Source organism: Psittacula echo, assembly GCF_963264785.1.
Source record: "Psittacula echo genome assembly, chromosome: 27".
Taxonomy (NCBI): Eukaryota; Metazoa; Chordata; class Aves; order Psittaciformes; family Psittacidae; genus Psittacula; species Psittacula echo.
Window position 1 is genome coordinate 3,615,890 of NC_137762.1, and position 21,393 is coordinate 3,637,282.

General features: G+C 63.3%; 1 protein-coding gene across 10 annotated transcripts; it reads left to right on the plus strand.

Moving 5' to 3' along the window:
- The first annotated feature begins 499 nt into the window (after window positions 1–499).
- SLC11A2 (solute carrier family 11 member 2) lies at window positions 500–20,747 on the plus strand. Of its 10 annotated transcripts, none has more exons than XM_080635299.1 (17): window positions 500–804; window positions 6,029–6,115; window positions 7,198–7,337; window positions 7,939–8,064; window positions 8,798–8,917; window positions 10,449–10,555; window positions 10,947–11,017; window positions 11,107–11,174; window positions 11,507–11,662; window positions 12,388–12,546; window positions 13,449–13,535; window positions 14,358–14,573; window positions 14,774–14,923; window positions 15,691–15,764; window positions 15,868–16,021; window positions 17,063–17,116; window positions 19,961–20,747. In XM_080635299.1, the coding sequence occupies exons 1-17, from the start codon at window positions 777–779 to the stop codon at window positions 20,036–20,038; spliced, it is 1,875 nt and encodes a 624-aa protein (XP_080491425.1). In that variant the 5' UTR covers window positions 500–776; the 3' UTR covers window positions 20,039–20,747. The 10 variants fall into 10 exon arrangements, with proteins under 10 accessions (XP_080491425.1, XP_080491427.1, XP_080491428.1 ...); XM_080635301.1 differs by having other exon boundaries at window positions 14,867–14,923; XM_080635302.1 differs by having other exon boundaries at window positions 14,454–14,573.
- The last annotated feature ends 646 nt before the right edge of the window (window positions 20,748–21,393 follow it).

Consider the following 21,393-nt stretch of genomic DNA (forward strand, 5'->3'; position numbering starts at 1 on the left):
CGCCACTGGAAACGTGTCGGTCCCTTTGGGAAGCGGCTGCCCCTTCGTGCAGGCTCTGCCGGTCCATTCCCCCCATCCCAACCCCTACGTGGCCTCGTCCCCGGTCTCTGTCAGCGCCTCTGTCTCCCATGAATCCCTAGGGATGCTTTTCCCACCCGAGCCCCCTCTCCACGCCGCTTCCCTCGGCCCCTGGAGCGCGTGGAGCCGGTCACGCACACCCGTGGCCCTGCCCCGGTGCATCTCGGAGCGCTGCACATTCAGCTCCTGCTTATCGGGGAAAGGCACCGGGGGCCCTTTTGCGGCGAGGAAAGGACGAAAGCGCGGGGTTATCGCGGGGCTCGGCGCGCTCCAGACCCCGGGGCACGGCTGATAGCGGGAGGTATCGATCCAGGCTGGAAAGCGAGCGCCCCTTATCAGCGCTGCACGTACGAGCACCTGGCAAGTGCCCCTGAAGTGCCACTCGGGGCTCTAATCTGCCACCAGCACCGTGGACTCTGCTTCCACAAACGGCTTTTAAGCGAGGCGCGGGTCGATTCTGCGGGGCCACCTTTCCCCCCGAGCCCCAGCGCTGCCGCGGGGCCGGGGTTGTCCCATGAACCCCCCGTTCCGCTGCCGGCGCTTTATGGCTCCGTGACAGGCGATAAGGGTGAAGGAGATGGGGTTGTTTTCGGGAGACTTTGAGTCGTGCCCCAAGCACGGAGCTGCCCCAGGGTGGGGACGCCCCGTATTTAAGTGAGTGGGACGGAGCTCCCCGAAACCAGCCCGGCCGCAGCACCATGCCCAAGAAGTACAGCCTGGAGCTGGGTGAGTATGGAGCAGGAGCGCTGCTGCTGGGGAGCCAGCGCCCTCATCCCAAAGCACCCACATCTGGGAATAGTGGGATACTGGGGAATAGGTTTTCCAGCATCGAGCCCAAAAGCTGTTGGCAAGGTACCACTGGTGCTGTGGGCACAGGCTGCGCTCGCCTGCCCGTGCAGGGTTTGAGTTCCCTCTCTGTGGGTGAGCCCCAGGCTCCCATTTCCCGGATTTCTCATTTTCCCGGGATCTGGTTGTGTCAGGAACACTTCCCTGTGGCACTCCTTGTGTTCGGTGTGAGCTGGGGAAGCTCTGTTTGATGGCAGTGAGTTGCTGCCTTCCCCGTGCCGCAGCTCTGCCCCGTGAAGGGCGAATTATCCCGAGTTTTCATGGGAATGTGCGGAGCAAGAGGAATTCTGTGGAAGAGCAGCGTTCCCTATGGAAGAAGCAGACAGAAACCAGACAGAAGCCAAAGCAAGGCTCTTCCCCCAGAGCATTCCTGAGGTGCTGCTGCGCTGGGATAACCAACACGGAGCATTCCTCAGCTCTGGGGCTTCCTGCTCCTGACTGAGCCGTGGAATGGGGCAGGATAAGGACATCCTGGCAGCAGGAATGAGCCCGGCCTGTCCCCCCCATACCAGGGCTGCGTGACCCCCCCGGGGCCCTCTCCCCCTGCACCGGGGCTCCTTTGACCCCATCCCGGGGCCTTGTCCCACTCCCTGGGTCCCTGTTTCCATCCCTGGGCCCGCACCGGCGCCCGCATCTCCCAATACCGGGGCCTGCACCGGGGCCCTGTCCCCTCCCTGCGGCCCATACCCCCCCCCCGGGGTCCCGTTCCCCGATCCGGAGCCTGCACCGGGCCCCGCGTCCCCGCCTGCCGGGACCCCGATCCCCAGCACCGGGGCTCGCACCGGGCCCCGTTCCCCTCTCCCCGTCGCCGTCTCCGGTCGCTGCGCGCCGCGTCACGGGGCGGGCCGCGCCAGGCCGGCCCGAGCAGCGGTAACGCGGGGCCGCGGCATGAGGCGGCGGCGGCGGGAGCGGCGGGGCCCGGCGGAGCCGGTGAGTGCGGCCGGGGCCCCGTGTGCGTGCTGGGGAGGGGGGGGTCTCCACTGGGAGATCCCGCGGGATCCGGGGGGTGTCCGGTGGGATCCCCTCATGGATCGCCCCCCCCCCAGCGCTGCCGGGGTATCCGGTGTGTTTGGGGGGCCCCGCGGAGTCCCCGCGGCGCTCTGGGGGGGTCCCGTGGAGCTGCGGCCCCCAGCGCCCCCCGTGCGGTCCCTCAGGGACCCCCATGGGCCCGGCTCCCTGCGCCCCGGTGACCTTGGGGTGTCCGCAGCGCTGGGGGCTCCCCTGGCCCCGTCCGACCCCCCCCGGGGGACGGGGCTGCCGCTCGTGCTGTGCGGGTGTCCCCCCCGCGGTTGGGGTGGCACGGTCCGGGAGGGGGCACTGAGGGATCAGCTTTAACGGGGCCTGGGTAAGAGGGGAGCGCCGGGGGGGGGGAGGCCGGTGCCGCCGGGGCTGAGCCCTGCGGAGCTCTGTGTGCCCTGAGCAAAGTCCCCGCTCGGCGGCAGGGCCCCGCTGTGAGCCCTGGGCGCTGCTGGGGTGGTTTCAACCCGCGGGGCTCCGGCTGCTGCTCTTCAGTGATGGAGCCTTGGGGAGCGTTGGGGTGAGGGGAGCTCAAAGGGCATCCAGGGACCCCTTCCACTGGAGCAGGGGGCTCCGAGCCCCTGTGTCCAACCTGGCCTTGAACACTGCCAGGGATGGGGCAGCCACAGCTTCTCTGGGCACCCTGTGCCAGCGCCTCAGCACCCTCACAGGGAAGAGCTTCTGCCTAAGAGCTCATCTCAGTCTCCCCTCGGGCAGGTTCAAGCCATTGCCCTTGGCCTGTCCCTACAGGCCCTTGTCCCAAGCCCCTCTCCAGGTTTCCTGCAGCCCCTTCAGGCACTGGAGCTGCTCTCAGGGCTCCCCTTCAGGAGCCTTCTCCAGGCTGCAAGCACCGAGGGTCCCGGGACCCCACCGACTTCAAAGCCTCCCATCAGATGCAGGGACCTCAATGGCAGGAACCGCTCCTGGCGTGGGACCAGCGCTGTCTCCACGCTGAGGAGGAGCGGGAGCCCTGGGCTCCTCCTTGCCCTTGGTGCCTTTGGGGCCGTCAGGCAGGAAAGAGCCCGGGCTCGCGGTTCCACCATGGGAAGGGAGCGTGGAGGAGGAGGAGGAGCCGTTGTTCTCCCCTTCCTATGGCAGTAAGGTCAGGATGCTCTGCTCTTGGCTTTTTGCCTTATCCCAAGGAATATTCCCGCGGGGAATATTCCCTGAGTGTTAACACCCGGTATGGAGGCAAAGGCAGCGGGGGGGGGAGCAAGGGGTGCTCCTGAGAGAGTGCTTGAAGACCTTCACACAGGGAGCAGGAGCGACAAATCCCAACCTTTGTGAGCCTTCAGCCTCTCATTTCCCCCTGCAGAGCAGCAGAGGGGTGACCCCAGAGCCCTGCATGGGGGTGACCCCAGAGCCCTGCATGGGGGTGACCCCAGAGCCCTGCATGGGGGAGTCCCCAGAGCCCTGCATGGGGGTGACCCCAGAGCCCTGCATGGGGGAGTCCCCAGAGCCCTGCATGGGGGTGATCCCAGATCCCTGCATGGGGGAGTCCCCAGATCCCTGCATGGGGGAGTCCCCAGAGCCCTGCATGGGGGTGACCCCAGAGCCCTGCATGGGGGAGTCCCCAGAGCCCTGCATGGGGGAGTCCCCAGAGCCCTGCATGGGGGTGACCCCAGAGCCCTGCATGGGGGTGTCCCCAGATCCCTGCATGGGGGTGACCCCAGAGCCCTGCATGGGGGTGACCCCAGAGCCCTGCATGGGGGAGTCCCCAGAGCCCTGCATGGGGGAGTCCCCAGAGCCCTGCATGGGGGAGTCCCCAGAGCCCTGCATGGGGAGGTCCCCAGAGCCCTGCATGGGGGTGTCCCCAGAGCCCTCCATGGGGGAGTCCCCAGAGCCCTGCATGGGGGTGACCCCAGAGCCCTGCATGGGGGAGTCCCCAGAGCCCTGCATGGGGGTGACCCCAGAGCCCTGCATGGGGGTGTCCCCAGAGCCCTGCATGGGGGAGTCCCCAGAGCCCTGCATGGGGGAGTCCCCAGAGCCCTGCATGGGGGTGATCCCAGAGCCCTGCATGGGGGAGTCCCCAGAGCCCTGCATGGGGGTGTCCCCAGAGCCCTGCATGGGGGTGTCCCCAGAGCCCTCCATGGGGGAGTCCCCAGAGCCCTGCATGGGGGTGACCCCAGAGCCCTGCATGGGGGTGACCCCAGAGCCCTGCATGGGGGAGTCCCCAGAGCCCTGCATGGGGGAGTCCCCAGAGCCCTGCATGGGGGTGATCCCAGAGCCCTGCATGGGGGAGTCCCCAGAGCCCTCCATGGGGGAGTCCCCAGAGCCCTGCATGGGGGTGACCCCAGAGCCCTGCATGGGGGTGACCCGAGAGCCCTCCATGGGGGTGTCCCCAGAGCCCTGCATGGGGGTGATCCCAGAGCCCTGCATGGGGGAGTCCCCAGAGCCCTGCATGGGGGAGTCCCCAGAGCCCTGCATGGGGGTGACCCCAGAGCCCTGCATGGGGGAGTCCCCAGAGCCCTCCATGGGGGTGTCCCCAGAGCCCTGCATGGGGGAGTCCCCAGAGCCCTCCATGGGGGTGTCCCCAGAGCCCTGCATGGGGAGGTCCCCAGAGCCCTGCATGGGGGTGCCCCCAGAGCCGGGCAGGGCCAGGGGGGAGCTGTCTCTGGAGATAGAGGAGCCGGCCCCGCTCCGCCCCGCTGGGATGAGCGTGCGGCCCCATCCGGGTGGCTCAGGAGCGGTGCTGTCCCGGAGAGCTTCCCCTTTGCCTTCAGTCCTGGAGTGAGGCTCTCGTGGGACTCAGCCCCGGTAAGCGCTGCTCCTGCTGACGGGGTGGGGGCAACGAGGGTTCATGGCTAAACATGGGGGGGGTAAGGAAAGACCCTTAGAGAGGAGCCCGTGAGGCAAGGGCAGGGTGTGCGGGGGCCTTGAGGCTGGCCTTGTCCCGGCGGGAGCTGCTGGCGCTCAGGCAGAGGTGCTGTGCCCCTCCTGTCCCAGCCGAGGTCCATGGAATCATGGAGAGGTTTGGGCTGGAAGGGACCTTAAAGCTCATCCAGTGCCACCCCTGCCATGGGGGTGCTGCAGGTCCTGCCCAGCCCGGCCTTCATCTGCCCCTGTTTCTGCCCATGGGTCTGGAAGGGGCAGGGGCTGCCCCTCACCTGGGGCTTTATCCAGAGCACAGAAACCTGGGATAGGGAATCTCGGGCTTTGGTCACCTCGGTCCTGCCTGCGTGATCCGGGGGAATTCCTGAGCAACCACTCGGGATCATTTGGAAAGGGCTGGAAGAAGCAAACTCCTCCTCTTTGGTGGGCCTGAGAGGTGACTTGTGCCCTGTGGGATGCTCCGGGAGCATTCCTCATCCACACTGGGCTTGGTTTCATCCTGAGCCTCTTCGGAGAGATAAGGACCAACGGAGCCCTGCCTGCAGTGACCCTGGCGGTGAGCCCAGGGTGCTTGGCTGGGTACAAACCACCTTGGAGCTGGTTGTGGGATCTTGGCAGAGCTGAACCGGGTTCCCATCCCTTCAGGTGGATTCCCTCCTGGTGTTTGCCTGCTGTGCCTTCCCTGGGCCAATGTGGCCTTGCTGGAAGGGAATCTCCTTTGAGGCTTTGAGGGACGTTGAGTCCTTCCTAACCAGAGAGTGCTGGGATTTGACTTGTCCTGGAGGGGCTCGGGGGGTGCCCTGGAGGATGCCAGGGCCAGGGCTTCATCCCAAGCCCTGCTCCAGATCCCGGCGCCTTCCTGCGTGGGCTTGGACTGGAAACTGCACCGTGATGAAAGAGCTCCACGGGGCCCGTACGGACGCTTGAGCTGCCCTGAGAAGGGTGCGGTGTGGCTGTAATGGCCCTGCCTGGAAGGGGAGGGCTGGGATGGGCGATTGACACATGGAGGAAATGCCAGGCTTTGTTTCCTCAGCTGCAGTTTCACAGGAGGGACCGTCCGGAGCCGGGGCTCTCCGCTCCCCCCTTCTTGTTTGAGGTTCCAAGCAGATCCCAGGCTCAGCTGCCCCATTCCTTGCCCTGCCTGCTCCTTCGGAGCTGGAAGGGGGCTGGGCAGGTCCCCGGGATGCCAGGGCTGGTGCCTCTCCTGGAGCTTTCCATTCTCCTTCCTGATGATGTTTCCTCCTCTCCCCTGCAGCCGACGTGGCCGATCTAAAGCAGGGTCCGGGCCACTGGAAGGGTTCAACCATGGGGACCTCCGACACGGACCAGAAGGCTTCCTACGGTACGGCTGCCCATGGCACGGCAGCTCTGCTCGTACACACACCTTCTGCCCCAGAGCTCAGCTCAGTCTCCCCTCGGGCAGGTTCAAGCCATTCCCCTTGTCCTGTCCCTGCCTCCCTCGTCCCAAGCCCCTCTCCAGGTTCCCTGCAGCCCCTTTAGGCTCTGGAGCTGCTCTGAGGTCTCCCTTTCCCGCAGCAGAGGGGCAGGATCCCCTCCCCACGCTCTGGGGGTGCAGCCTGGATGTGGTTCCATTTAATCCATGTCTTTGTCCTGCACAGCCCCCCCCAGGTCCCTGTGCACCCGTTGCCACCCGCACGCTCCCTTATCCCAGTGGACACAAAGCTCAGGCTTCTGGGCAGGAGATTCGGTGCCTGGGGCTCATTCCACCTCCCTTGGTGAGCGGAACCAGGCCTGAACCAGCCTGTCCTGTGCAGCCAGATCCCTCTCGGGCTCTAAATCCCTTATGTAAATGCCCCGCTGGCAGGGCAGGAGCCCTGGGAGGGATTTGGGAGGCAGGGAAAAGGAGGAGCCTTCTCCTTCAGTTTACTCCAGTGTTGCAATAGGTAACCTGGTAAAAGCTGCCCTTGGGTCCCGGCCTCCTCCCCCAGAGCCTGGCTCTGGGACACGGCTCTGGAGCACGATGCCACGGAGGGAGAGCAGGAGTGAGTATTGCCTCCAGGCGGGAGCAGGGCCTTGGGGCTGGAGGTGGCCAGGGGGGAATAACGGGCTCTCTCATGGCACCTTCCTCAGGAGGTGAGGTTAGAACCCATCGGGGCTGCCCCTCCCGCCCTCCCCTCCTGCTTTAGGAGAGGGGAAAACTGTTCCGCAGTGTCCTGGCCACCGCTTGCTTCCAGAGCAGAGCAGTGCCGTGAGGTCCCTGTGTAAATCCAGGATCCCACGGGCAGCAGGGTCCTGCCAGCAGGAATCTTCTGACAGAGCAGGGGAGCTTGGGCTGATGCCCTCTGCAGCGGTGTGAGGGCAGCACAGGCTCGTCCCGCTCTGCCTGCGGCTCCTGCCCGCTCCTTCCGCGTTTCCAGGGATCCTGGCTCATTCCTTCTCCCTTTTCCCCTTCTCCCCCTGCAGAAGATGCCTCCGGGGAGCCCGGGGGGGTCGTCAGCACCGTTGCCAGCAGCAGGAACCCGCTGCAGCCACCGGATGCCTCCTCGGAGGAGCCTTTCACCACCTACTTCGACAGCAAGATCGCCATCCCCGAGGATGAGAAGGTGAGCTCCATCTGCTCCAGCAGGGAGATCCGGTCAGGAGAACCCTGACTGTTGGTTCCCTTCTTGCCTGCTCTGGGAAGGGAAGCCTGGCTGTGGGATGGAGATGTGGGAGAGAAGAGGGAGAGGGATCTCCTTGCTGCACAGTTAATGATTCATCCCATGGGATCTGTGCTCTGGGAAGCCCGGAGCAGCAAGGTCTGCTGTCTTTGTGCAGCCCCAGGGGAGGGGACCCTGGTTCTTTGTTCTCTTATCAGGGGAAGGGAGCCACAGTGGCCTTTGGAGCAGCTCAGTCCCCTCTCAGGTGCCCTCTTGGCTCCTGATTAAGCAAGGAGGAGGCTGCAGGCACAGGGGGAATCATCTCCCACCCGGATTTACATGAGTGTGGCCTTGGCTGTCCCCAAACCTGCTCCTAAACACTCGATTAGGTCCTGAACTCTGCTTTAGGTTAGGAGCAGAGGCTGCTGCAGAGCTCAGGATGGGATTAAAGAACAGGCTCGGTCTTACCAGGAAATGAAATCCAAGCCTTGGGGTGTCTCCCCATTCCTCACGCCCATGGCTGGGTCCAGGGCTCACTCCTGCTGCCTCCTTCCTCTCCCCACAGCAATCCTGCTTCAGTTTCCGCAAGCTGTGGGCTTTCACGGGGCCAGGATTCCTGATGAGCATTGCCTACCTGGATCCAGGGAACATCGAGTCGGATTTACAGTCCGGGGCTGTCGCGGGCTTTAAGGTCAGTGCTGCAAGTGACCCTGTAACCCTGCGTGGTTTCGAGCCAAGGGTGCTGTGGGGCTGGGCTGAAAGCAGCCCAGAGAAGGGGAGAGGGAGGTTCTTGAGCTCTTGACCTGCAGGAGAGAGCCCAGAGGAGGCCATGGGGATGCTGCGAGGGCTGGAGCAGCTCTGCTCTGGAGCCAGGCTGAGAGAGCTGGGCTGGGGCAGCCTGGGGAAGAGAAGGCTCCTGAAGGGGAGACCTGAGAGCAGCTCCAGTGCCTAAAGGGGCTGCAGGGAACCTGGAGAGAGGCTTGGGACAAGGGCCTGTAGGGACAGGCCAAGGGCAATGGCTTGAACCTGCCCGAGGGGAGACTGAGATGAGCTCTTAGGCAGAAGCTCTTCCCTGTGAGGGTGCTGAGGCGCTGGCCCAGGGTGCCCAGAGAAGCTGTGGCTGCCCCATCCCTGGCAGTGCTCAAGGCCAGGTTGGACACAGAGGCTTGGAGCACCCTGCTCCAGTGGAAGGGGTCCCTGGAGCTGGAGGAGCTTTAGGGTCCCTTCCCATTCCACGATCCCATGCTGTGCCCTCTGGCAGCGACTCCTGCTCTAGATGCATTTACATCCCCCGTGTGCCAGCTCCAGGTCCCTATCGAACGCCCTTTGAGCATCCATGAGCGGCCATCTGTGACTCCCATGGGTGTGTTTGGGGCACAGGGACCTGGCACCCTCACCCCCCCCTCCCTCTGGGTCTCCCTCAGCTCCTGTGGGTCCTGATGCTGGCGACTCTGATCGGGCTGCTCCTGCAGCGCCTGGCGGCACGGCTCGGCGTGGTGACGGGGCTGCACCTCGCCGAGGTCTGCAACCGGCAGTACCAGAAGGTGGGTGCCCGGGCTCCTTCTGCCCGCTGGGGCTGCGTGCGGCTCGCGAAGGGTTCGTGCTGCTCAGGAGGGGCCGAATCCTCCTCGGAGGGAGCGTTCCAGAGCCTGGAATACGTTTTCATCATCGCATGGGGCCTCTTGAACATGAGCACCTTGTGCCCAGGGAGCCCCCAGCATCCTGGCCTGGCTCAGCACCAGTGCGGCAGCAGGGCCAGGGCAGGGATTGTGCCCCTGCACTGGGCACTGGTGAGGCTGCAGCTCGAGTCCTGTGCTCAGCTCTGGGCCCCTCACTGCAAGAGAGACCTTGAGGGGCTGGAGCGGGGCCAGAGAAGGGCAATGGGGCTGGTGCAGGGCCTGGAGCCCAAGGGTGATGGGGAAGGGCTGAGGGACCTGGGGGGTTCAGGTGGAGAAGAGAAGGCTCAGGGGGGACCTGATGGCTCCCTACAAGTGCCTGAGAGGAGGATGGAGCCAGGAGGGGCTGGGCTCTGCTCCCAAGGAACAAGGGATGGGACAAGAGGAACCGGCCTCAAGCTGCACCAGGGCAGGTTTAGATGGAGCTGAGGAACAATTCCTGCCCCAGAGGGTGCTCAGGCATTGGAACAGGCTGCCCAGGGCAGGGCTGCAGGCACCGGCCCTGCAAGGGTTCACAGCCCGTGGGGACAAGGCCTCAGTGCCATGGGTTAGGGGTGGCCTTGGCAGGGCTGGGCACGGTTGGAGTGGATGAGCTTGAAGCCCTTTTCCAACCAGGATGATTCCATGATCTTGCTTTGCTGTCCAAGAAGCCCACATTGATCTCTTTTGGTTTGGCTCCGGGTTGGAAGAAAGGCAGATTCGGAGGATCCCAGCTTTCCTGACCGAGCTGCTCCCTCCCGAAGCTCCTTGTGGCTGAACTAAGCTCTAGGGATCACCAGGAGGGAAATGGCTCTTTAGAACCAGACCATTCCTGGCTCTTACATTCCCCTGCTTCAGAAATCTCCATGGCTTGTGTAAGGGAGGGCCCAGCCCTGCTTCAGCTGCCGAGGAGTGAGCTTGTCCCTTCGGAGCGGGCGGTGGGGGAGGCTTGGAGCAAGCTGCTCCAGTGGAAGGGGTCCCTGCCCGCGGCAGGGGTTGGAGCTGGAGGAGCTTCAAGGTCCCTTCCAACCCAAAGCGTTCCATGAGTCCATGACTCTCTGAAGTCAGGGACGTCCCCAGCTCCGCGCAGTTGGAGGTTTCTCATCCAGCACCTGAGCCTTTGTCACTGGCATCCCCACGGCAGTGCTGCTCCAACACGAGCACAGAAACGTCCAGTTCCTCCCTGGCAACGGGGCGAGTCACCGAGCTTGTGTAAATGTCCCGGGAGCCTCCCGCAGGGATTGCCACAGCTCGCCTGGAATTCTGCTCCCAGCCAGCACGTGGCCATGTGCAGCTTTGCCAGGCCGTGGCCAGGGCAAGGAGGCAGCTCCTGGCTGCCCCAGCACCACAGCCCCGAGCTCCTCCGGGGGGGAGGCGTTTTCCCTCTTTGGAATGCTCCTGGATGCTTGCTCACCCCCAGGTTCCTCGGATCATCCTCTGGCTGATGGTTGAGCTCGCCATCATCGGCTCCGACATGCAGGAGGTCATCGGCTCCGCGATTGCCATCAACCTCCTGTCTATGGGCAAGTGAGTAGGGCCAGTCCGAGGGCAGCAGGGGATGAGTGCTCCCCTCTGGCATTGGGGAAGCGACCCCACGTGTGCCAAACCCCACTCATTTCCTTCCCCTAAACCTTACAGTCAGAGCGGGTGATTCACCCCCGCGGTGGAAGCTCTCGCATGACTTGGCCTTTGGTGCCTGATTCTTCTCCTTGTGGCTGCAGAGAGCAGCCTGGAACACCCCCCCAGAGCTGGGCTGCAGCTTTCCTGGCCTTAGGTCCTTCCTAAGGAAGGAACCCCCCGGCAGATGCCCTCCCTATGGTCAGGAAGGCTGGAGCGCAGCCACAACAGGGAGCTCTCCTTTGGGCCCAAGTAGCTCCAGTGGCCGTGGCTGCTAAGCTGCTTGCTCTGTCCCCCGCAGGATCCCGCTGTGGGGTGGAGTGCTCATCACCATCGCTGACACCTTCGTCTTTCTCTTCCTGGACAAATACGGTGATGTCCTTCCTCCTCCTCAATTCGGGAATCTCGGCCTGGGATGCAGCTGCTCTCGCTTTGCTGATGGAGCTTGTGTCTTCCCACAGGCCTGCGGAAACTGGAAGCGTTCTTTGGCTTTCTCATCACCATCATGGCTCTCACGTTCGGCTACGAGGTACCTTCCGCCCCGTGTGCTGTGTACTGATCCCCTCCCAACTCCTGTGCCCAAGCACCCCAAAACGCGGCGCAGACCCTTCCAATTCAGGACCTTTGAAGCTGGGGCTGCGTTTCTGATGCGTGCCCGTTGGCCTGCCCGGGCCCTGCTCTGTACGAGCGCTGCTTCTCCAGCTTGGGGACCTCTCCTCGTGCTCAGCTCATCACCCCCAGCTCCACTGAGCAGTTGCCACGGGGGGGTTCCAGTTCTACCACGCTCTGCCTGGGGGGGTCCGGCCAGAGGAGCACCCAGAGCACCGCGCTCACGCAGCCCCTCTCTTCCCTCGTGCCCAGTACATCACCGTCAGACCCAACCAGCAGAAGCTGCTCCAGGGGCTCTTTGTCCCCTACTGCCAGGACTGCGGAACGCCGCAGCTGGAGCAGGCCGTGGGGATCGTGGGTGCTGTCATCATGCCCCACAACATGTACCTGCACTCCGCACTGGTCAAGGTGAGCTGCTGAGCCGGGCAGGGCAGAAAGTGTCTGTGGGGACACAGGGAACCCCTGCCAGAGGCTGCTTGAGCCCTCGGCACAGGGAAAGCTTTGGCACACGTGTCCCCAGGTCCTCCCCCCAGAGCTTGGGGTTTGCTGTTTCTTCCCTCCCGCGAGTTCCCTTCCCACCCAGTGACACATGTTTAGTGTAGGATAAGGACAGATACAGGTGACGTACCTGTGGTATCAGTAATATATCTGGTGTAAGTAACACATCTGCTGGAGCGAGGCCAGAGGAGGCCATGGGGATGCTGCGAGGGCTGGAGCCAGGCTGAGAGAGCTGGGCTGGGGCAGCCTGGACAAGAGAAGGCTCCTGAAGGGGAGACCTGAGAGCAGCTCCAGTGCCTAAAGGGGCTGCAGGGAACCTGGAGAGGGGCTTGGGACAAGGGCCTGTAGGGACAGGCCAAGGGGAATGGCTTGAACCTGCCCGAGGGGAGACTGAGATGAGCTCTTAGGCAGAAGCTCTTCCCTGTGAGGGTGCTGAGGCGCTGGCCCAGGGTGCCCAGAGAAGCTGTGGCTGCCCCATCCCTGGCAGTGTTCAAGGCCAGGTTGGACACAGGGGCTTGGAGCAAGCTGCTCCAGTGGAAGGGGTCCCTGGAGCTGGATTGGAGCTGGATGATCGCTCCAAACCATCCATGGTTCCATGCTTCTCAAGGCTCCCGTTGTCACCATCTCCTCTGCAGTCCCGGCAAGTGAACCGTGCAAACAAGAGGGAGGTGCAAGAAGCCAACAAGTATTTCTTCATCGAGTCCTGCATCGCTCTCTTTGTCTCCTTCATCATCAACATCTTCGTGGTGACCGTCTTCGCCGAGGCTTTCTTTGAGAAGGACAACGCGGATGTGGTGAGCAGGGGCTGGGGCTTTGCTGGGGACCAAACCCTGGGGCTCTTGGAGCAGAACCAGGGTCGGGGTGAGCAGAACCGGGGTCGGGGTGAGCAGAACCGGGGTCGGGGTGAGCAGACCCGGGGTCGGGGTGAGCAGAACCGGGGTCGGGGTGCGCAGAACCGGGGTTGGGGTGAGCAGACCCGGGGTCGGGGTGAGCAGAACCGGGGTTGGGGTGCGCAGAACCGGGGTCGGGGTGCGCAGAACCGGGGTCGGGGTGAGCAGAACCGGGGTCGGGGTGCGCAGACCCGGGGTCGGGGTGAGCAGAACCGGGGTCGGGGTGAGCAGAACCGGGGTCGGGGTGCGCAGACCCGGGGTCGGGGTGCGCAGAACTGGGGTCGGGGTGAGCAGAACTGGGGTCGGGGTGCGCAGAACCGGGGTCGGGGTGAGCAGAACCGGGGTCGGGGTGCGCAGAACCGGGGTCGGGGTGAGCAGAACCGGGGTCGGGGTGAGCAGAACCGGGGTCGGGGTGAGCAGAACCGGGGTCGGGGTGCGCAGAACCGGGGTCGGGGTGAGCAGAACCGGGGTCGGGGTGCGCAGAACCGGGGTCGGGGTGAGCAGAACCGGGGTCGGGGTGCGCAGAACCGGGGTCGGGGTGAGCAGAACCGGGGTCGGGGTGAGCAGAACCGGGGTCGGGGTGCGCAGAACCGGGGTCGGGGTGAGCAGAACCGGGGTCGGGGTGCGCAGAACCGGGGTCGGGGTGCGCAGAAAGGCCGCTCCCAGCCCCACCATTGCCCCTGGCTGGGCAGAGCCCATCGATTCGGGGGGTCAGGAGGGGTAAGGTCGGGGGTGCTGGGTATTTCCATGTCCTTGCGTTTGCTCCTGCGCACACCCAAGCCCTGCCCCTGTGTTGCTCCCTGCAGAACGCCGTCTGCGTCAACGCCAGCAGCCCCCACTCCTCGCTCTTCCCCAACAACAACCAGACGCTGGAGGTGGACATCTACAAAGGGGTGAGCGACCCACGGAGCAGGAGCCTTGGCCCCTCCTTGTCTGGTAGCATCGGCTCCCTTTGGAATCCCAGAATGGGGTGTGTGGGAAGGGTCCTTAAAGCTCCTCCAGCTCCAGCCCCTGCCCTGAGCAGGGCCCCTGCCACTGGAGCAGGGGGCTCCGAGCCCCTGTGTCCAACCTGGCCTTGAACACTGCCAGGGATGGGGCAGCCACAGCTTCTCCATTCCAGCCTCCCACCGCCCTCATGGTGAAGGACCTCTTCCCCCTATCCCATTTAACTCTTCCCTCTTCCAGCTGGAAGCCCAAACTCCCCATCCCACCCCTCCATCCCTCATCCCAAGCCCCTCTCCAGGTTCCCTGCAGCCCCTTTAGGCACTGGAGCTGCTCTCAGGTCTCCCCTTCAGGAGCCTTCTCTTCTCCACCTGCCCCAGCCCAGCTCTCTCAGCCTGGCTCCAGAGCAGAGCTGCTCCAGCCCTCGCAGCAGCTCCATGGCCTCGCTCCAGCAGCTCCACGTCCCTTTGGGTGAGCAGGGAGTGCTGAGGGCCAGGACCTCTAAAAGGATCCCCAAAAGCAGAGCTGGAGCAGACCCTGGGGACCCTGAGCCCAGCCCCTGGCACAAGCACAATCACCTGCGCCATTGCTAGCGGTGCTCGTCCAACCTCGCTCCTTGCTCCCTCTTCTACGAGCTTGGCCATGACCAAGTGTTTCCTTCCATCCATCCTCAACCTGCTCTGCTCAGAGCGCAGCCCCAGCGTGGTCCTTGGCTGCTTCCCAAGGCAGGGAATGCTTTTCCCTGTCCTTCAAATGGATTCCTCTTCTTTCAGCTCAACCCCGCTGGGATTATTGTGTTCACCAGGGAGTTCTCCTGCTCCCACCCTGGCTGGGAGCTGACTCCTTTCCTCTCCTCCGCTCTCCTCCAGGGCGCAGTTCTGGGCTGTTATTTCGGCCCTGCTGCTCTCTACATCTGGGCCATCGGGATCCTCGCCGCCGGGCAGAGCTCCACGATGACCGGGACGTACTCGGGCCAGTTTGTCATGGAGGTACCAGCACCTGCAGTGCCTGCAGCCCCGGCTCCCTTCCCAGCCCTTCCCGCTCAGCCGCACCATTCCCCTTCCATGCATGCTCCGTGCATTATGGAGCTCCATAAAACCCCCTTTCACCCCCACCTGCCCCAGCCCCGCTCCCGCCGTGCTCCCGATGCCCCCCCCTCTGCTCTCAGCCCCTGCTCTGCTCTCTGCAGGGCTTCCTGAACCTGCGCTGGTCCCGCTTTGCGCGGGTGCTGCTCACGCGCTCCATCGCCATCACCCCCACGCTCTTAGTGGCCATCTTCCAGGACGTGGAGCACTTGACGGGCATGAACGACTTCCTCAACGTCCTCATGAGCCTCCAGGTGAGCGGCAGCGCCCGGGCTGGGCAAAGCATCCCAGGGAGGGGATCCTGCCCCTCTGCTGTGCGCTGGGGACACCCCCCTGCAGCCCTGATCCAGCTCTGGGGCAGCAGCACAAGAGGGACCTGGAGCTGCTGGAGCGAGGCCAGAGGAGGCCACGGAGCTGCTGCGAGGGCTGGAGCAGCTCTGCTCTGGAGCCAGGCTGAGAGAGCTGGGCTGGGGCAGCCTGGACAAGAGAAGGCTCCTGAAGGGGAGACCTGAGAGCAGCTCCAGTGCCTGAAGGGGCTGCAGGGAACCTGGAGAGGGGCTTGGGACAAGGGCCTGCAGGGACAGGCCAAGGGGAATGGCTTGAACCTGCCAGAGGGGAGACTGAGATGAGCTCTTAGGCAGAAGCTCTTCCCTGTGAGGGTGCTGAGGCGCTGGCCCAGGGTGCCCAGAGGAGCTGTGGCTGCCCCATCCCTGGCAGTGTTCAAGGCCAGGTTGGACACAGGGGCTTGGAGCAAGCTGCTCCAGTGGAAGGGGTCCCTGCCCTGGCAGGGGTTGGAGCTGGAGGAGCTTTAGGGTCCCTTCATCCCAACCCATCCCATGACTCCATGGATCCCTGGCTCTCAGTGCTGCAGCTCTGGGGCCTGCAGGAGCAGCCAAGCAGGAGGAGCTGCTCTCAGACGCTGATCTCCTGGGGGAGGTCAGAAACTGCTTCCTCCTCCCAGGCAGGGGAAGTCCCTTTGGGCTCCCTCCCAAGAGCTGGGCTCTTTATTCTCTTCTTCCAGCTTCCCTTCGCGCTGATCCCAGTCCTGACCTTCACCAGCCTGCCCAGCGTCATGCATGACTTTGCCAATGGCCTGTAAGTGCTGAGCAACTCGGTTCCTCTCTTCACCTCACGCCCTGCAGCATCTCCAGCCCCCCCCCCCCAAGCTCACCCCCTCGTGCCCTGGTGTTGCTCGCAGGTTCTGGAGGATCGGGGGGGGGATCCTGATCCTCCTCATCTGCTGCATCAACATGTACTTCGTGGTGGACTACGTCATGTCCCTCAACCACGTGGCGCTGTACGTCGGGGCTGCCGTGCTCAGCATCATCTACCTGTCCTTTGTGGCCTATCTGGTGAGTCTGGCTCCAGCAGAGGCTCCCTGGAGCTGGGACCAGCCCATGGGATGCTTTTCGCACAGCCGCTGGGTCAGAACAAGCGTGGAGGCTGAGGCTTTGGCTTGGCAATGTGCTGAGTGCTGCTGCTGCTGCCACACGCAGCCTTTTCCACCTCCTCAGCAGTTCCTCTGCTCTCTGTTCCCAAAACGGCCTCAGTTTAGTGCTGCAGCAGGTGAAAGGTTGGCACAGGCTCTGCAATGGTCCCCTGCAGTGTCTGTGTGCTGCCAGAGGGGTAAAATCAGCCAGCGATCACAGAGTCCCAGGGTGGTTTGTATTGAAGGGACCTGAAAGCTCCTCCAGCTCCAATCCAGCTCCAGGGACCCCTTCCACTGGAGCAGCTTGCTCCAAGCCCCTGTGTCCAACTTGGCCTTGAACACTGCCAGGGATGGGGCAGCCACAGCTTCTCTGGGCACCCTGTGCCAGCGCCTCAGCACCCTCACAGGGAAGAGCTTCTGCCTAAGAGCTCATCTCAGTCTCCCCTCGGGCAGGTTCAAGCCATTCCCCTTGCCCTGTCCCTGCCTCCCTCATCCCAAGCCCCTCTCCAGGTTCCCTGCAGCCCCTTTAGGCTCTGGAGCTGCTCTCAGGTCTCCCCTTCCCGCAGCAGAGGGGCAGGATCCCCTCCCGGAGCTGCTGCTCCCACTCTGGCCTCAAGCGCTCCCTGAAGCCGGCTCATGGGGACCCCAAGTCCCTCTCCTCAGGCTGCTCCATCCAGTCTCTCCCATTCTATGTCTGTGCTGGGATTGCCCTGACCCAGGGGCCGGACCTTGCCCTTGGCCTGGTTGAGCTCCCTGCGGTTCCCATGGGATGATCCCTTCCCTCCAAGGCACCAAGCGCCCCGCTCCGCTCCCTGTCCCCCCCGCACTCACCCATCGGCTGCTGCTCTGCCTCCGGCCCCACTCCTGCTGCTGCAGGGGACAACTGCGCGCCCATGGAGCAGAGGGCAGAGCCTGGTGCCTGTGTTCCCCGCAGCCCCTGACCCCAGCCCCCCTTCCCTTGCAGACCTGGCTGTGCCTGATCGCGCTGGGCGCCTCCTTCCTGGCCTGCGGGACGAGGGTAAGCGTCACCCGGACCCTGCTGAGCGAGGAGTCGCCTTCCCACTCCCCTAAGTAGCCCCGGTGCCCCTGCACAGCGAGTAGTAGCCATCAGAGCCAGTGTGTTCCTATGGTTTACTGTGTGAACGTAGACAAACGTATGTGCAGTTTGCACAGGGAATTTGGGGGGGGGGGGGGGAGGGAATTCCCACTCGGATGCGCGGCGCGGGCCGCGTGTTGCTGCTGGAACGCTCCCACTTGGACCTTTGCTTTGCTGAGCGCCTCCGCTCGCGCTGCCGGGGAGCAGCGCGGGGCTGTGGGGTCGGGCACTGAGGCTGGGCTGCAGCCACCTCTGCCCGGCTCCCTCCGTGGGTCCATCCACGCAGCAGGAAGGCTGGAGCTCCAGGGGATCCCTGCTGCTGCGCTGGAGCATCTCCAACACTAAGCTAGGACCTTCCGAAAGCACCTTTCGGGTGGTGGGTGAAGGCTGCTGACGCTACCCCCCGAGCCCTCGTCCTCCAGGCTGGAGCTGCAGCTCCCATCCCACTGGATCTGGGGGGGCTTTTCCCTCCCAGCTCGGAGCGGGGCTGAAGCAGCTTCCACAGGGGTGGGAGGACGTTGGGAATCCTCAGCATTAACCTTGTTCTTGGCTGCTGGTGCTCGCCCCGGCGCGTGACCCTGGTGCTCAGCAAAGGAAACGCCTTGTGATGTCCATGGTTCTTTATGGTTCACGTGTGGTTTTGTTCCCCTCTGCCTGTGATTCATGGAAGCACTCGTGAGAGCCCTCAGAAATTCCTGCTTCCTGGCTCCGAAGGGCCCGGCGCAGCGGGTGCCGCTCGCCTGCTCCGGGGGGGGGACGTGGCTCTAATGCAGCTCCAGGGCTTCACTTGCTAATCTAAAGCCACTACAAACCCTTCCCACTGCCCTTCTCCTCCACATGGAACGACTTCCAGTCCCTTCCGTGGAGAAGCCTTCGCATGGAGGACATCCAAAGTCTCCTTAGGACAGAGCGGGCTTTGCTTTGCTTCCGTGATTGGAAAAGTCCATCTGCGGTTTCTCCCAGCGGCGGATGGGTTTGAGGGTTACGTCCCCTGTCCCAGGGTGCTTTTAGGTGTCTTGATCGGGTGGCCAGGGTCTGTCTCCCTTCCCTGAGCACCTGAGAGCAGTGGCTGGGCACGGAACAGGCTCAGCTCCGGGAAGGTGCTTTAGGTACCAACGTGCTTTTGTGGACCTGAAAGGCCCAGGAAGGGGGGGTTTGGTGTGGCACAAACAGCGCCTGCTCCTGCATCCCCCAGGACAGGGAAGAGAGCCCAAGGTGATCCCTGGGTTCCCAGGACCATGGAAGGGGTTGGGTTGGAAGGGACCTTAAAGCTCATCCAGAGCTGGCCTTGAGCACTGCCAGGGATGGGGCAGCCAAACCTTCTCCATTGAACCCATTGCAGTGTCCCAGCACCCTCCCAGGGAAGAGCTTCTGCCTAAGAGCTCAGCTCAGTCTCCCCTCGGGCAGGTTAAAGCCATTCCCCTTGCCCTGTCCCTGCCTCCCTCGTCCCAAGCCCCTCTCCAGGTTCCCTGCAGCCCCTTTAGGCTCTGGAGCTGCTCTCAGGTCTCCCCTTCCCGCAGCAGAGGGGCAGGATCCCCTCCCGGAGCTGCTGCTCCCGCTCTGGCCTCAAGCACTCCTTGACGCCGGCTCCTGGGGACCCCAAGTCCCTCTCCTCAGGCTGCTCCATCCGGTCCCCCCCAGCCTGGGGCTGGGCTGGGATTGCCCTGACCCAGGGGCAGGACCTTGCCCTTGGCCTGGTTGAGCTCCAGGAGGTTCCTTATGGAGTTGCCCAGGGCTGCCCCGCGCACGCTGGGCTCCGGCCTTTAACCAAGCTTCCCTCATGGATTTCATGAATTCCATCCCCTTCCTCTGGTCCCAGGCAGGGAATTGCAGGTGGGGTCTGATCCCGGGCGGGGGCGTTGGGGATGTTCCCACCCTTTGCCAAGCCAGTGCCATTCCCTCCTTCTGCTTTCCCTGGATTTGGGATTGACGGGGCCGGCACTAACTTGCAGGTGGCAGCTCCTCTGCGGAGCCTCCTCATTCCCCGTCCTGCTCCTCCTGAAGCTCGGCTTAGTTCTGCTCCCCCCGTGCGCCCTCGGGAGCAGTTTGTGGAGCCCCAGGGTGCCATTAAAGGATGGATCTTTTTCCACTCGGCTCCTTGGGTCGTTTCTTGGGGGGGTTGCTTGGAACCGGTGGCGATTCCTGGCTCTGGAGGAGACCCCGGCGGCTCCAGAGCCCACAGAGCACAATGGATGGAGCCGATCCACTGGGATCCCCGCAGGATCCGACCCTCCGGCCTCGGCTGTGCTCGCTCCGCGCTCCCCATGTCCATTGTGACCGTGGCCTCCAGCAAGAGGGTGAAGGATGGAGCCACCACGGTGGCATCCATGGGATCATGGAATGGATTGGGTTGGAAGGGACCTTAAAGCTCCTCCAGCTCCAACCCCTGCCACGGGCAGGGACCCCTTCCACTGGAGCAGGATGCTCCAAGCCCCTGTGTCCAACCTGGCCTTGAGCACTGCCAGCCATGGGGCAGCCTGGTTTCCTGGAGCTCTATGGAAGCGGCTGCTATTCCATGGGCAGATCCCATCCAGGTCTCTCCTTAATGAAGGAGGGGAGGGCGCGGGGCGATGCTGCAGGTGACAGCGGCCGCGGTGCTGCTTCCCCCTTGCGACGTTCCATGGGTCGGCCGCTTTAACGCTGCTTTGCTTCGCTTCCCAAAGGCTGCAAACCCCCAAGCTCCAGGGCCGGCAGGCGGGGATGCGCCACGAGGCTGGGATGGGGCAGCTCGGCTCAGCTCTAACTCTCGCCCTTCACCTCTTGCAGCACCACCTGGGCCTCGCCGCCTGCCCTGAGCTCTTCCTGCTCAACACCGTGGACATGGACGCGCTCGTCGCCAGATGATTCCTGATCCCTGAGGATAGAACCGGTGTCAGGGCAAACCCGCCCTGGCTGGGGCTCAGCACCGAGCCGGGCGCTCGCTGGGACCCGGAGGGCAGCCGGGGTTCGGACAATGGGACCGGATGGTCCTGGCAGCGCTGGGAATTGCTGTGGAGCCGCCAGCCCGGCTCCAACCCCAACCTCGGGGTCTGCTTCCAGGTTCCTGAAGTTGCTCTGGGAAAGGATTCATCACCATTATTCCAGTTCCGATTCACGCTGCTCTCCCGTGGATGCTAATCCAAATCTTTGTTCCTCATTCGAGGAAAATTCCAGGTTTGGGAAACCCATTGGAGCAGAGCTCCATTAATGATGGCTTCAGAGACCGGCTTAGGAGGAGCCGCCGTGACCCCGGCTCTGGGCCCTTCCAGCAGCCTCTTCCTCATGGAGATGCTGCTTCCCAACAGCTTCCCATGGGTTATTCCCAGCCCAGAGCTGCCTCGGAGCCGGATCCGCCCGGCGCAGGCAGCACCGGAGCCGCTGTCTGGAGCATTCCATGGAGCCCCGTTCTCCCGGTGTTCCGCAGGCAGGGGCTGAACGCGTGGAGCTGCTTTTCCAGCATTTCAGGGAACCTCCGGAGCCGATTCCCGACCCCCGTGATTCCAGTGTGATCGAGTGGACTCGATCGAGGCCGTATCCTGCTTCTCCTTAATTAAATCTGGTTTAATTCAACCTTTTTCCCAATGAAAACTTCCTGGTTCTTTTTACGTGGCATTTATCCAATGCGCTGGCTGCGGCATTCCCGGGAAAAGATCCCTTTTAACCTTTTCTCTTCAGCTTTTGGTGCGTTTTAAAAAGAAACCTGCCATTCCAGTCACTTTTCCCAGAGGGATTCATTCTATTCCCGGTTTTCGCCTGCTTGCGAGCGGAGCTGGGGGATTTCAGGTGAGTGAATCCAGGACCCATGCACCTGAGCAACCCATGGGGACTCAGAAGTGCCAGGGTCCAGGCTCAGATCCACTGGGATATTCAGCCCATGGGATTGAGTTTTGGTGGGAGCTATGTCCATGTATTCCTGTATCCATGTATCCCTGTGTCCATGTATCCCTATATCCATGCATCCATATATCCCTGTATCCATGTGTCCCTGTATCCATGTATCCCTGTATACATTTGTCCATTTATCTATGTATCCCTGTATCCGTGTATCCATGTATGCCTGTGTCCACGTATCCCTGTCTCCATGTGTTCCTGTATCCATGTATCCATGTATTCCTGTATTCATTTTTCCATTTATCTATGTACCCCTGTGTCCATGTATCCCTATATCCATGCATCCATATATCCCTGTATCCATGTGTCCCTGTATCCATGTATCCCTG